This window comes from Cetorhinus maximus, unplaced genomic scaffold, assembly GCF_964194155.1.
Source record: "Cetorhinus maximus unplaced genomic scaffold, sCetMax3.hap1.1 HAP1_SCAFFOLD_599, whole genome shotgun sequence".
NCBI classification, from domain to species: Eukaryota; Metazoa; Chordata; class Chondrichthyes; order Lamniformes; family Cetorhinidae; genus Cetorhinus; species Cetorhinus maximus.
In genome coordinates this window covers 100,001-115,254 of record NW_027596541.1, presented here as the reverse complement: position 1 = coordinate 115,254, position 15,254 = coordinate 100,001, and the positions used below count along the sequence as shown (strand labels likewise).

General features: G+C 54.4%; 1 protein-coding gene across 1 annotated transcript; it reads left to right on the top strand.

The window, feature by feature from the left end:
- Positions 1-892: 892 nt before the first annotated feature.
- On the top strand, positions 893-14,461 carry cln3 (CLN3 lysosomal/endosomal transmembrane protein, battenin; the record flags this gene model as incomplete). Its single annotated transcript, XM_078535685.1, has 9 exons — positions 893-994; positions 2,609-2,644; positions 5,014-5,050; positions 6,185-6,281; positions 6,395-6,496; positions 9,783-9,896; positions 10,902-10,982; positions 11,748-11,795; positions 14,405-14,461. Coding segments are annotated over exons 1-9 (633 nt in total), but the record flags the coding sequence as incomplete, so codon positions are not given.
- Positions 14,462-15,254: the final 793 nt, after the last annotated feature.

The window sequence follows — 15,254 nt, the reverse complement described above, 5'->3', positions numbered from 1 at the left end:
GGGTCCCCCCCATGGGCGCCGACTATACCCGGGGTACGGGCACCGACTCTCCCCGGGGTACGGGTCCCCCATGGGCACCGACTCTCCCCGGGGTACGGGTCCCTCCACGGGCACCGACTCTCCCCGGGGTACGGGTCCCTCCACGGGCACCGACTCTCCCCGGGGTACGGGTTCCCCCCACGGGCACCGACTCTCCCCGGGGTACGGGTCACCCCCCACGGGCACCGACTCTCCTCCGGGGTACGGGTTCCCCCCCACGGGCACCGACTCTCCTCTGGGGGGTACGGGTCACCCCCACCGACGGGGTGCAGGGTTCCCTTCCCCGACATGCAAGAACACCTATGTAAACACGTCACGCCGCAGTACCCGCCTTGAGCCCGTGGCGGCGCTGGCACGTGACATGTTGCCATAGCCTGCGCCCATTCTGAATGCCGATGGGAGGGGATGGGGGGTGGGGGGGGTGGGGTGGGGGGTGGGGGTGCTGTGGGGGTGTGGGGGAGGGTGGGGGGTTGGTGGCTGTATTCTGAAATATCTCCCCTTTCGTGCAAAGGTGTTTGGCGGATGCCGGGGAGCTGCTATGCCACCAGGCGCCTTGCTGGTGGTGGCGCTGCTGCGGGAGGACTGCTTGCATTTCCACGCCGTGCCATCTTGCCCGCCAGCCCCCACCCCAGCCATTCTTGTTGCCTGTGAGCCGCTGGAGGCCGCCATCTTTGATCCTGGCACCTCTCAGCCCAGCTCAGCTCCAGGGGGTTATTTGGAGAGGGGTTGGTTTGGTTGGGGTCTCAGGGGGAGGGGGAAAGTTTTGGAGGTGGAGGGGGACATTTTGCAACCCCCCCCTCCTGCTCAATGGGATCTTACTTTTAAAGGGGGGGGGGTGTAGGGGAGGAGAGGGTGACCCTTGTCTAGTGCAGTAGGGGGAAGTGAAAAGGCTACATGGAGGCACCTGTCATCCTGGACCCCCCCTCTAGGGGGGGCTCCCAACAAGAGTCCTCAGGTGAGGAGGGGGGGGTCCCCCTGACTGCCCCTCAGTTAGCCTCAGGACCCTCACTTAGCCTCAGGACACTCATTTAGCCTCAGGACCCTCCAGTTAGCCTCAGGACCCTCCAGTTGTGCTCAGGACCCTCCAGTTAGCCTCAGGACCCTCCAGTTAGACTCAGGACCCCCATTTAGCCTCAGGACCCTCCAGTTGAGTTCAGGACCCTCCAGTTAAACTCAGGACCCTCCAGTTGAGTTCAGGACCCTCCAGTTAAACTCAGGACCCTCCAGTTAGACTCAGGACCCCCATTTAGCCTAAGGACCCTCCAGTTGAGCTCAGGACCCTCCAGTTAGCCTCGGGACCCTCATTTAGCCTCAGGACCCTCCAGTTAGCCTCAGGACCCTCCAGTTGAGCTCAAGACACTCCAGTTAGCATCAGGTCCCTCCAGTTAGCATCAGGACCCTCCAGTTAGGCTCAGGACCCTCCAGTTAGGCTCAAGCCCCTTATTTAGCCTTAGTACCCTCCAGTTAGGCTCAGGACCCTCCAGTTAGACTCAGGACGCTTCAGATAGCCTCAGGACCCTCCAGATAACCTCAACTCCATCTAGTTAGAGTCAGGACTTTTCGATTAGCCTCAGGTCCCTCTAGTTAGCCTCAAGACCATCCATTTAGGCTCAGGACCCTCATTTAGCCTCAGGACCCTCTGAACCTTCTGAACCCTCCGACAGTGCGACGCTCCCTCAGCACTGACCCTCTGACAGTGCGGCGCTCCCTCAGCGCTGACCCTCCGACAGTGCGGCGCTCCCTCAGCACTGACCCTCCGACAGTGCGGCGCTCCCTCAGTACTGACCCTCCGACAGTGCGGCGCCCCCTCAGCCCTGACCCTCCGACAGTGCGGCTCTCCCTCAGCGCTGACCCTCCGACAGTGCGGCGCTCCCTCAGCACTGACCCTCCGACAGTGCGGGCGCTCCCTCAGCACTGACCTTCCGACAGTGCGGCGCTCCCTCAGCACTGACCCTCCGACAGTGCGGCGCTCCCTCAGCACTGACCCTCTGACAGTGCGGCGCTCCCTCAGCACTGACCCTCCGACAGTGCGGCGCTCCCTCAGCACTGACCCTCTGACAGTGCGGCTCTCCCTCAGCACTGACCCTCCCACAGTGCGGCGCTCCCTCAGCACTGACCCTCCGACAGTGCGGCTCTCCCTCAGCACTGACCCTCCGACAGTGCGGCGCTCCCTCAGCACTGACCCTCCCGACAGTGCGACGCTCCCTCAGCACTGACCCTCTGACAGTGCGGCGCTCCCTCAGCACTGACCCTCCGACAGTGCGGCTCTCCCTCAGCGCTGACCCTCCGACAGTGCGGCTCTCCCTCAGCACTGACCCTCCGACAGTGCGGCGCTCCCTCAGCACTGACCCTCCGACAGTGCGGCGCTCCCTCAGCGCTGACCCTCCGACAGTGCGGCACTCCCTCAGCGCTGACCCTCCGACAGTGCGGCGCTCCCTCAGCACTGACCCTCCGACAGTGCGGCGCTCCCTCAGCACTGACCCTCCGACAGTGCGGCACTCCCTCAGCACTGACCCTCCGACAGTGCGGCACTCCTTTACTATATCATTTTCTCTCTCTGTCTATCTAGATGAAGATGATCAGCCACTGATGAACAGAATACCAGGTAAGAGACTCCAGGACAAGTATTCCTGACTTCCCTGATCTCTCTAACCCCTATCCCAGGATTGGAGAATCTGGATTCAAGAGACTCGATTGTGGTCTCGGAGGGCAGGAGAACACGATGTCCGAGCATGTGAGTGGGGTATTGACAGGAATAAGTCATGGGATCTGGAACAGAATTTATTGCCCATCCCTAATTGCCCCCTTGAGAAGGTGGTGGGTGAGCCGCTGCAGTCCCCGTGTGGTGTAGGTACACCCACCGTGCTGTTAGGGAGGGAGTTCCAGGATTTTGTCCCCTGTGTGGTGTCGGTACACCCACGGCGCTGTTAGGGAGGGAGTTCCAGGATTTTGTCCCGTGTGGTGTAGGTACACCCACGGCGCTGTTAGGGAGGGAGTTCCAGGATTTTGTCCGTGTGGTGTAGGTACACCCACAGCGCTGTTAGGGAGGGAGTTCCAGGATTTTGTCCGTGTGGTGTAGGTACACCCACGGCGCTGTTAGGGAGGGAGTTCCAGGATTTTGTCCGTGTGGTGTAGGTACACCCACGGCGCTGTTAGGGAGGGAGTTCCAGGATTTTGACCCAGTGACAGTGAAGGAACGGCCGATATATTTCCAAGTCGGGATGGGTGAGGGGCTCGGAGGGGAACTTCCAGGTGGTGGTGTTCCCCATGTGTCTGCTGCCCTCGTCCTTCTAGACGGTAGAGGTGGTGGGTTTGGGCGGCGCTGTCGAAGGAGCCTTGGCGTAGTTGCTGCAGTGCATCTTGTAGATGGTACACACACTGCTGCCCCTGTGCGTCGGTGGTGGAGGGAGTGAATGTTTGTGGATGGGGTGCCGATCGAGCGGGGGGGGCTTTGTCCTGGACGGTGTTGAGCTTCTCGAGTGTTGTGGGAGCTGCAACTCATCCAGGCAAGTGGGGAGTGTCCCATCACACTCCTGACTTGTGCCTTGTCGATGGTGGACAGGCTTTGGGGAGAGTCAGGAGGTGAGTTACTCTCCGCAGGATTCCCAGCCTCTGACCTGCTCTTGTAACCACAGTATTTATATGGCTGGTCCCAGTTCAGTTTATGGTCAATGGTAACCCCCAGGATGTTGATAGTGGGGGATTCAGTGATGGTAATGCCATTGAATTGGCCAGGTGGTTAACAGTGAGGTTGAGTGTCTTGGGCTACAGGAAGATATAGACGGGGATGGTCAAATGGGCAGATAAGTGGCAGATGGAATTTAACCCTGAAAAGTGTGAGGTGATACACTTTGGAAGAAGTAATTTGACAAGGAAGTATTCAATGAACAGCATGGCACTAGGAAGTTCTGAGGAACAGAGGGACCTTGGTGTGTGTGTCCATAGATCTCTGAAGGCGGAGGGGGCATGTTAGTGGAGGTGGTGAAAAAGGCCTAGGGGACACTTACCTTTATCAATCGAGGCATAGATTACAAAAGTAGGGAGGTCATGTTGGAGTTGTATAGACCCTTGGTGAGGCCACAGCTGGAGTACTGTGTGCAGTTCTGGTCGCCACATTACAGGAAGGATGTGATGGCACTGGAGGGGGTGCAGAGGAGATTCACCAGGACGTTGTACCTGGGATGAAACATTGAAGTTACGAAGAGAGGTTTGGATAGACTTGGGTTGTTTTCGTTGGAGCAGAGAAGACTGAGGGGGTGACCCTGATCGAGGTGGACAAGATTATGAGGGGCATGGACAGGGGTGGATAGGGAGCAGCTTAGTTGAAGAGTCAGTCATGAGGGGGACATAAGTTCGAGGTGAGGGGGCAGGAGGTTTAAGGGGGGGGATGTGAGGGAAAACTTTTCTACCCAGAGGGTGGTGAGGGTCTGGAATGCGCTGCCTGGGAGGGTGGTGGAGGTGGGTTAGTACCTGGATGAGCACTTGGCACGTCATAAACATTCAAGGCGATGGGGCCAAGTGCTGGTCCATGGGGGTTAGGGAGGTAGGTGAGGTGGTTTCTCACGTGTCGGTACAGACTCGATGGGCCGAAGGGCCTCTTCTGCTTTGGGATTGGGATTCCCTCCTCACTGACTCCCTCGATCCCGACCCCCGCTCCGAGGGGAGAGAACGATCCCAGCTTCTCCCGGTCTCTCTCTCTCCCACACACGGACTGAAGTCCCCTCATCCCTCCCCCACCACCCCCGGGTGGCCATTCAGCCCCTCGAGGCTGCCCTAGCCCCCTGATCGAGGCTGTGGCTGATCATCGACTTCGACTCCCCGAACTCTCCCCAATATCCCTTGGTTCCCACAATCTCAATTTCCCCAGGAATCCCTGGATCTCTCTCCCCAGCTCCCCCCACCCCCCCCACCCCAAACACACCCATTACCTCTCCCGCCAACTGAGTATTGACCAGATTTTTCTCTTTGTCACAGATCGGGGGAAGAGCTGGAGAAACGTCGGTGCTTTCTGGTAAACACGGAGTGTGTGGCGAGTGTTTGATGGGGACGGTGTAGAGGGAGCTTTACTCTGTATCTAACCCCGTGCTGTACCTGTCCTGGGAGTGTTTGATGGGGACGGTGTAGAGGGAGCTTTACTCTGTATCTAACCCCGTGCTGTACCTGTCCTGGGAGTGTTTGATGGGGACGGTGTAGAGGGAGCTTTACTCTGTGTGTAACCCCGTGCTGTACCTGTCCTGGGAATGTTTGATGGGGACAGTGTAGAGGGAGCTTTACTCTGTATCTAACCCCGTGCTGTACCTGTCCTGGGAGTGTTTGATGGGGACAGTGTAGAGGGAGCTTTACTCTGTATCTAACCCCGTGCTGTACCTGTCCTGGGAGCGTTTGATGGGGACGGTGTAGAGGGAGCTTTACTCTGTATCTCACCCCGTGCTGTACCTGTCCTGGGAGTGTTTGATGGGGACAGTGTAGAGGGAGCTTTACTCTGTATCTAACCCCGTGCTGTACCTGTCCTGGGAGTGTTTGATGGGACAGTGTAGAGGGAGCTTTACTCTGTATCTAACCCCGTGCTGTACCTGTCCTGGGAGCGTTTGATGGGGACGGTGTAGAGGGAGCTTTACTCTGTATCTCACCCCGTGCTGTACCTGTCCTGGGAATGTTTGTTGGGGACGGTGTAGAGGGAGCTTTACTCTGTATCTAACCCCATGCTGTACCTGTCCTGGGAGTGTTTGATGGGGACGGTGTAGAGGGAGCTTTACTCTGTATCTAACCCCGTGCTGTACCTGTCCTGGGAGCGTTTGATGGGGACGGTGTAGAGGGAGCTTTACTCTGTATCTCACCCCGTGCTGTACCTGTCCTGGGAATGTTTGTTGGGGACGGTGTAGAGGGAGCTTTACTCTGTATCTAACCCCATGCTGTACCTGTCCTGGGAGTGTTTGATGGGGACGGTGTAGAGGGAGCTTTACTCTGTATCTAACCCCGTGCTGTACCTGTCCTGGGAGTGTTTGATGGGGACGGTGTAGAGGGAGCTTTACTCTGTATCTAACCCCGTGCTGTACCTGTCCTGGGGAGTATCGGATGGGGGGGGGACAGTTTAACGCGGTATTGAGTTCTGACTCCCTCTCTCTCTCTGCTTCTGTTCTCCAAGGCTCCTCGGACTCTGCAATAACTTCTCCTACGTGATAATGCTGAGCGCAGCACATGACATTCTGTCAAAACAGGAAGGTGGCAACGCGACCGTCCCGGTGAGTGTGGGTCCCCTTCGAGTCTCTCTCTGTCAGGGCCTCAGGGGGATTGCGGGGGTCCTGGGGGCTGGGCTGGCATTCATTGCCCACCCCTCATTGCCCCCTGTGCGTAGATCCACACCCAGCGCAACGCTCGCTCGGGCCCTATCGGAGGGGAGGTCAAGAGTCGAGCTTCGTGGGCTGTGGGCCCGGAGTCACGTGTAGTCCAGACCCGGGTAAGGGAGGGCGGGGGCAGATTCCCCTCCCTGTGAGGGGGACCCGTGCAGCCCCCGGTGGGGTATTTCCAGCAATCGGCCTCCGTTGTTTGAGGGAAGGGGTTCCGGGTCAGTTGAACGATGAACTGGGTTGTCGTCCTGCCCCCACACCCCCCCCCGTCTCTGTGGGGCTCGGCTGTGAGCCCCCCGCCCCCCCCGTGTCCGGAGATTTGCCCCCAAGTTTCTGAGCGGCTGCTCCGGTGAAGGGGTAAATCCCACCCACCAACCCTCCCGGGGGCAGCGAGTTCCACTCCCGGCCATTTCCAGTCGGAATCCGTGTGCTGGCGACAGGGAGTGGGCGATATTCAGGGCTACTCACACGTTACTGACACGTTAGTGACATGTTATCCGAATTAGAGGCATGTTAGCAACATGCCAGTGACCCGTTACTGACACGGGATCCACACACTAGTGACATGTTACCCACACGTTAGCCACATGCCAGTGACACGTTACCGACACGAGATCCACACACGAGTGACATGTTAACCACGCGTTACTGACACGGGATCCACACGAGTGACATGTTACCCACACGTTACTGACACGGGATCCACACATGAGTGACATGTTACCCACATGTTACTGACACGGGATCCACACACGAGTGACATGTTACCCACATGTTACTGACACGGGATCCACACACGAGTGACATGTTACCCACACGTTACTGACACGGGATCCACACACGAGTGACATGTTACCCACATGTTACTGACACGGGATCCACACACGAGTGACATGTTCCCACACATTACTGACATGAGATCCACACACGAGTAACATGTTACGCACATGTTAGCAACATGTTACCCACACGTTACTGACACGGGATCCACACACGAGTGACATGTTACCCACATGTTAGCAACATGTTACCCACACGTTACTGACACAGGATCCACACACGAGTAACATGTTGCCCACATGTTACCCACACGTTACTGACCGAGATCCACACACGAGTGACATGTTACCCACATGTTAGCAACATGTTACTGCTTCCACAGACACATACTGGAATTTTGACAATTACTGATTCCAAACCTGCCTCGAGTTGGGAATAGAGAAAATATCCTTAACTGTTAAAATACTCTCTGTCTCTCTCTCTCTCTCCGTCTCTCTCTCCAACTCCCTGTCTCTCTCTCTCTCTCTCTCTCTCTGTCTCTCTGTCTCTCTCTCTCTGTGTCTCTCTCTCCAACTCCCTGTCTCTCTCTCTCTCTCTCTCTGTCTCTCTCCCTCTCTCCGTCTCTCTCTCCAACTCCCTGTCTCTCTCTCTCTCTCTCTCTGTCTCTCTGTCTCTCTCTCTCTGTGTCTCTCTCTCTCTCTCTGTCCCTTTCCCCCTCTCCCATAAGACCATAAGACGTAGGAGCAGAAATTAGGCCATTCGGCCCATCGAGTCTGCTCCGCCATTCAATCATGGCTGATAAAAGTTTCTCAACCCCATTCTCCCGCCTTCTCCCCGTAACCTTTGATCCCCTTACCAATCGAGAACCTATCTATCTCGGTCTTAAATACACTCAATGACCTGGCCTCCACAGCCTTCTGTGGCAATGAATTCCATAGATTCACCACTCTCTGGCTAAAGAAGTTTCTCCTCATCTCTGTTCTAAAAGGTCTTCCCTTTACTCTGAGGCTGTGCCCTCGGGTCCTAGTCTCTCCTACTAATGGAAACATCTTCCCCACGTCCACTCTATCCAGGCCTTTCAGTATTCTGTAAGTTTCAATCAGATCCCCCCTCATCCTTCTAAACTCCATCGAGTATAGACCCAGAGTCCTCAAACCTTCCTCATATGTTAAGCCTTTCATTCCTGGGATCGTTCTCGTGAACCTCCTCTGGGACCCTCTCCAGGGCCCAGAACATCCTTCCTGAGATACGGGGCCCAAAATTGCTCACAATATTCTAAACGTGGTCTGACCAGAGCCTTATAAAGCCTCAGCAGCACATCCCTGCTTTTATATTCTAGTCCTCTCCAAATAAATACCAACATTACATTTGCCTTCCTAACTACCGCGTCAACCTGCAAGTTAACCTTAAGAGAATCCTGGACTAGGACTCCCAAGTCCCTTTGCACTCCAGATTTCTGAATTCTCTCCCCATTTAGAAAATAGTCTATGCCTCTATTCTTCCTACCAAAGTGCATGACCTCACACTTCCCCACGTTGTATTCCATCTGCCACTTCTTTGCCCATTCTCCTAACCTGTCCAAATCCTTCTGCAGCCTCCCCGCCTCCTCAATACTTACCTGTCCCTCTCCACCTATCTTTGTATCATCTGCAAACTTAGCCAGGATGCCCTCAGTTCCTTCATCTAGATCATTCATGTATAAAGTGAAAAGTTGTGGTCCCAACACTGACCCCTGCGGAACTCCACTAGTCACCGGCCGCCATCCTGAGAAGGACCCCCTTATCCCCACTCTCTGCCTCCTGCCAGACAGCCAATCTTCTTTCCATGTTAGTACCTTGCCTCTAACACCATGGGCTCTTATCTCACTGAGCAGCCTCCTGTGCGGCACCTTGTCAAAGGCCTTCTGGAAGTCCAAGTAGATAACATCCTTTGGCTCTCCTTTGTCTAACCTACTCATTACCTCCTCAAAGAATTCGGACAGATTTGTCGGGCATGACCTCCCCTTGATGAAACCATGCTGACTTTGCCCGATTTTACCATGCACTTCCAAGTATTCTGAAATCTCATCCTTAATAATGGACTCTAATATCTTACCAACGACCGAGGTCAGGCTAATCGGCCTGTAATTTCCCGTCTTTTGCCTCACTCTCTTCTTAAACAGGCGGGGGTTACATTAGCGATTTTCCAGTCCTCTGGGACCCTCCCTGACTCCAGTGATTCCTGAAAGATCACCACTAACGCCTCCACTATCTCTTCAGCTATCTCCTTAAGAACTCTGGGGTGTAATCCATCTGGTCCAGGTGGTTTATCCACCTTCAGACCTTTCAGTTTTCCTAGCACCTTCTCCTTGGTAATGGCCACCAAAGTCACCTCTGCCCCCCTCCGACTCTCTTGAACTTCTGGGGATGTCACTCGTGTCTTCCACCGTGAAGATTGACGCAAAGTACCTCTTCAGTTCCTCGTTTCCCCACTACTACTTCTCCAGCGTCGTTTTCCAGAGGCCCAACGTCCACTTTTGCCTCTCTCTTACCCTTTTATATATCTGAAAAATAACTCTTGCAATCTTCTTCGATGTTCCTGGCGGGTTGACCCTCATCTTTAATCTTCTCCCCGCAGATTCCTGGTCCTAACGCGACGAAGGGTGCTGAGTTTGGCCAAGAGTTGGCCCTGATGGGAGGAGGAGAGGTCAATGGGACAGGGCGCTACGACTGCAATCCCATCTCCACCGCTGTGAGTTCTGGTCTTCGTGGGAGAGGCTGGTTGGGGGCGGGGGGGGGTAGCTAGAGAGGAAGAGAAGGGTATTTGGATCCTCTTCCCCCTCTCTCCCCACTCCCCTGGGCTTGGGGGGGAGCTGGTGGGGGGAACCTGGTCTCTCTGGAGGGGAGGGGGGGATTAAAGAGGGAGGAATTTTGGGGGGGTCAATCTGATTAATACCCCCTCTCCCTCCCTTGGGCGATTTCCACCCCCCCCCCCAACCTCAATGATGGGGGTTTGGGGAGGGGGTTAGTGTGGGAGGGGGTCACTCTGTTTAATACCCCCTCTCTCTCTCTCCCCCTCCCTCACTGATGGGGGTTTGGGGAGGGGGATAGTGTGGGGGGGGGTCACTCTGTTTAATACCCCCTCTCTCTCTCTCCCCCTCCCTCACTGATGGGGGTTTGGGGAGGGGGTTAGTGTGTGGGGTGGGGTTACTCTGTTTAATACCCCCTCTCTCTCTCTCCCCCTCACTGATGGGGGTTTGGGGAGGGGGATAGTGTGGGAGGGGGATACTCTGTTTAATACCCCCTCTCTCTCTCTCTCCCCCTCACTGATGGGGGTTTGGGGAGGGGGATAGTGTGGGGGGGGGGTCACTCTGTTTAATACCCCCTCTCTCTCTCTCTCCCCCTCACTGATGGGGGTTTGGGGAGGGGGATAGTGTGGGGGGGGGTCACTCTGTTTAATACCCCCTCTCTCTCTCTCTCCCCCTCACTGATGGGGGTTTGGGGAGGGGGATAGTGTGGGGGGGGGTCACTCTGTTTAATACCCCCTCTCTCTCTCTCCCCCTCACTGATGGGGGTTTGGGGAGGGGGATAGATGGGGGTTTGGGGAGGGGGATAGTGTGGGGGGGGGTCACTCTGTTTAATACCCCCTCTCTCTCTCTCTCCCCCTCACTGATGGGGGTTTGGGGAGGGGGATAGTGTGGGAGGGGGATACTCTGTTTAATACCCCCTCTCTCTCTCTCTCTCCCCTCTCCCCCAGGCCATTCTCCTAGCGGACATACTGCCCACGCTGCTGATTAAACTGACTGCCCCATTCTTCATTCAACACGTCCCCTACGGGTAAGAGACCAAATTCCTCCCATTCAATCACCTTCTCCCGCTCCCTCTCTCCCTCCGTCTCCCCTTCTCCCGCTCCCTCTCTCTCTCCCTCTCTCTCTCTCTCCCTCTCTCTCTCTCTCCCTCTCTCTCTCTCTCTCTCCCTCTCTCTCTCCCTCTCTCTCTCTCTCCCTCTCTCTCTCCCACTCTCTCTCCCTCTCTCTCTCTCTGTCTCTCTATCTGTCTCTCTCTCTCTCTCTCCGTCTCTCTCTCTCTCTCTCCCTCTCTCTCTCCCACTCTCTCTCCGTCTCTGTCTCGCTCTTTGTCTCTCTCTCTCTCTCTCTCTCTGTCTCTCTCTCTCGCTGTCTCTCTCTCCCTCTGTCTCTCTGTCTCTCTCTCTCTCTCTCTCTCTGTCTCTCTCTCTGTCTCTCTCTCTCTCCCACATTCCCTCTCTCTCACATTCCCTTTCTCTCTCCCCAGGTTTCGGGTGATGTTTTGTTCTCTCTCTTTCTCTCACATTCCCTCTCTCTCTCTCTGCCCAGGTTTCGGGTGATGTTTTGCTCTCCCTCTCTCTCTCTTTCACATTCCCTCTCTCTCTCCAGGTTTCGGGTGATGTTTCGTTCTCTCTCTCTCTCTCTCACATTCCCTCTCTCTCTCCAGGTTTCGGGTGATGTTTTGCTCTCTCTCTCTCTCACATTCCCTCTCTCTCTCTCTTTCTCTCTCTCTCTCACATTCCCTCTCTCTCTCTCCAGGTTTCGGGTGATGTTTTGTTCTCTCTCTCTCTCTCTCACATTCCCTCTCTCTCTCTCTCCAGGTTTCGGGTGATGTTTTGTCCTCTCTATCTCTCTCTCTCACATTCCCTTTCTCTCTCTTTCCAGGTTTCGGGAGATATTTTGTTCTCTCTCTCTCTCTCACATTCCCTCTCTCTCTCTCCCCAGGTTTCGGGTGATGTTTTGTTCTCTCTATCTCTCCCTGACACATTCCCTCTCTCTCTCTCTCCAGGTTTCGGGAGATTTTTGTTCTCTATCTCTCTCTCTCTCTCTCTCACATTCCCTCTTTCGCTCTCTCCAGGTTTCAGGTGATGTTTTGCTCTCTCTCTCTCTCTCTCTCACATTCCCTCTCTCCAGGTTTCGGGTGATGTTTTGCTCTCCCTCTCTCTCTCCCACTCTCTCCAGATTTCGGGTGATGTTTTGCTCTCCCTTTCTCTCTCACATTCCCTCTCTCTCTCCCCAGGTTTCGGGTGATGTTTTGCTCTCTCTCTCACTCTCACATTCCCTCTCTCTCTCCAGGTTTCGGGTGATGTTTTGCTCTCTCTCTCTCTCTCTCACATTCCCTCTCTCCCTCCAGGTTTCGGGTGATATTTTGTTCTCTCTCTCTCTCTCCCTCTCTCTCTCACATTCCCTCTCTCCCTCCAGGTTTCGGGTGATATTTTGTTCTCTCTCTCTCTCTCTCACATTCCCTCTCTCTCTCCCCAGGTTTCGGGTAATGTTTTGTTCTCTCTCTCTCCCTCTCACATTCCCTCTCTCTCTCTCTCTCTCTCTCTCTCTGTCTCTCTCACATTCCCTCTCTCTCTCTCTCTCTCTCTCTCTCTCTCTCTCACATTCCCTCTCTATCTCTCCAGGTTTCGGGTAATGTTTTGTTCTCTCTCTGTCCCTCTCACATTCCCTCTCTCTCTCTTTCTCTCTCTCTCTCTCTGTCTCTCTCACATTCCCTCTCTCTCTCCCCAGGTATCGGGTGATGATTTACTCTCCCTCTCTCTCTCACGTTCCCTCTCTCTCTCCAGGTTTCGGGTGATGTTTTGTTCTCTCTATCTCTCCCTGACACATTCCCTCTCTCTCTCTCCAGGTTTCAGGTGATGTTTTGTTCTCTCTCTCTGTCTCTCTCACATTCCCACTCTCTCTCTCTCTCTCACATTCCCTCCTCTCTCTCTCTCTCTCTCTCCAGGTTTCGGGTGATGTTTTGTTCTCTCTCTCTCTCTCTCTCACATTCCCTCTCTCTCTCCCTCTCACATTCCCTCTCTCTCTCTCTCTCTCTCCAGATTTCGGGTGATGTTTTGCTCTCCCTCTCTCTCGCACATTCCCTCTCTCTCTCTCTCTCCCCAGGTTTCGGGTGTTGTTTTGCTCTCCCTCTCTCTCTCTCACATTCCCTCTCTCTCTCTCTCTCCAGGTTTCGGGTGTTGTTTTGCTCTCTCTCTCTCTCTCTCTCTCACATTCCCTCTTTCGCTCTCTCCAGGTTTCAGGTGATGTTTTGCTCTCCCTCTGTCTCTCTCACATTCCCTCTCTCTCTCCAGATTTCGGGTGATGTTTTGCTCTCCTTCTCTCTCTCACATTCCCTCTCTCTCTCTCCAGGTTTCGGGTGTTGTTTTGTTCTCTCTCTCTCTCTCTCACATTCCCTCTCTCTCTCCCCAGGTTTCGGGTGATGTTTTGCTCTCTCTCTCTCTCTCTCACATTCCCTCTCTCTCTCCCCAGGTTTCGGGTGTTGTTTTGCTCTCTCTCTCTCTCACATTCCCTCTCTCCCTCTCCAGGTTTCGGGTGTTGTTTTGCTCTCTCTCTCTCTCTCTCACATTCCCTCTCTCTCTCCCCAGGTTTCGGGTGATGTTTTGCTCTCTCTCTCTCTCTCTCTCTCACATTCCCTCTATCTCTCTCCCCAGGTTTCGGGTGATGTTTTGCTCTCCCTCTCTCTCTCTCACATTCCCTCTCTCTCTCTCTCCCCAGGTTTCGGGTGATGTTTCGTTCTCTCTCTCTCTCTCACATTCCCTCTCTCTCTCCAGGTTTCGGGTGATGTTTTGCTCTCCCTCTCTCTCTCTCACATTCCCTCTCTCTCTCTCTCCCCAGGTTTCGGGTGATGTTTTGCTCTCTCTCTCTCTCTCTCTCTCTCTCACATTCCCTCTCTCTCTCTCCAGGTTTCGGGTGTTGTTTTGTTCTCTCTCTCTCTCTCTCTCACATTCCCTCTCTCTCTCTCTCCAGGTTTCGTGTGATGTTTTGTCCTCTCTCTCTCTCTCCCTCACGTTCCTTCTATCTCTTTCCAGGTTTCGGGAGATATTTTGTTCTCTCTCTCTCTCTCACATTCCCTCTCTCTCTCTCTCCCCCCAGGTTTCGGGTGATGTTTTGTTCTCTCTATCTCTCCCTGACACATTCCCTCTCTCTCTCTCTCCAGGTTTCGGGAGATTTTTGTTCTCTATCTCTCTCTCACATTCCCCCTCTCTCTCTCTCTCTCTCTCTCTCACATTCCCTCTTTCGCTCTCTCCAGGTTTCAGGTGATGTTTTGCTCTCTCTCTCTCTCTCTCTCACATTCCCTCTCTCCAGGTTTCGGGTGATGTTTTGCTCTCCCTCTGTCTCTCTCACATTCCCTCTCTCTCTCCAGATTTCGGGTGATGTTTTGCTCTCCCTCTCTCTCTCTCTCACATTCCCTCTCTCTCTCTCTCTCCAGGTTTCGTGTGATGTTTTGCTCTCTCTCTCTCTCTCTCTCTCTCTCACATTCCCTCTCTCTCTCCCCAGGTTTCGGGTGATGTTTTGTTCTCTCTCTTTCTCTCACATTCCCTCTCTCTCTCTCTCCCCAGGTTTCGGGTGATGTTTTGCTCTCCCTCTCTCTCTCTTTCAAATTCCCTCTCTCCAGGTTTCGAGTGATGTTTCGTTCTCTCTCTCTCTCTCTCACATTCCCTCTCTCTCTCCTGGTTTCGGGTGATGTTTTGCTCTCCCTCTCTCTCTCTCTCTCCAGGTTTCGGGTGTTGTTTTGTTCTCTCTCTCTCTCTCTCTCTCTCTCACATTCCCTCTCTCTCTCCACGTTTCGGGTGATGATTTGCTCTCCCTCTCTCTCTCTCACATTCCCTCTCTCTCTCTATCTCCAGGTTTCGGGTGTTGTTTTGCTCTCTCTCTCTCTCTCTCACATTCCCTCTCTCCAGGTTTCGGGTGTTGTTTTGCTCTCTCTCTCTCTCTCTCTCTCACATTCCCTCTTTCGCTCTCTCCAGGTTTCAGGTGATGTTTTGCTCTCTCTCTCTCTCTCTCACATTCCCTCTCTCCAGGTTTCGGGTGATGTTTTGCTCTCCCTCTGTCTCTCTCACATTCCCTCTCTCTCTCCAGATTTCGGGTGATGTTTTGCTCTCCCTCTCTCTCTCACATTCCTTCTCTCTCTCTCTCTCTCTCCAGGTTTCGGGTGATGTCTTGTTCTCTCCCTCTCTCTCTCTCACATTCCCTCTCTCTCTCCAGATTTCGGGTGATGTTTTGCTCTCCTCTCTCTCACATTCCCTCTCTCTCTCTCTCCAGGTTTTGGGTGTAGTTTTGTTCTCTCTCTCTCTCTC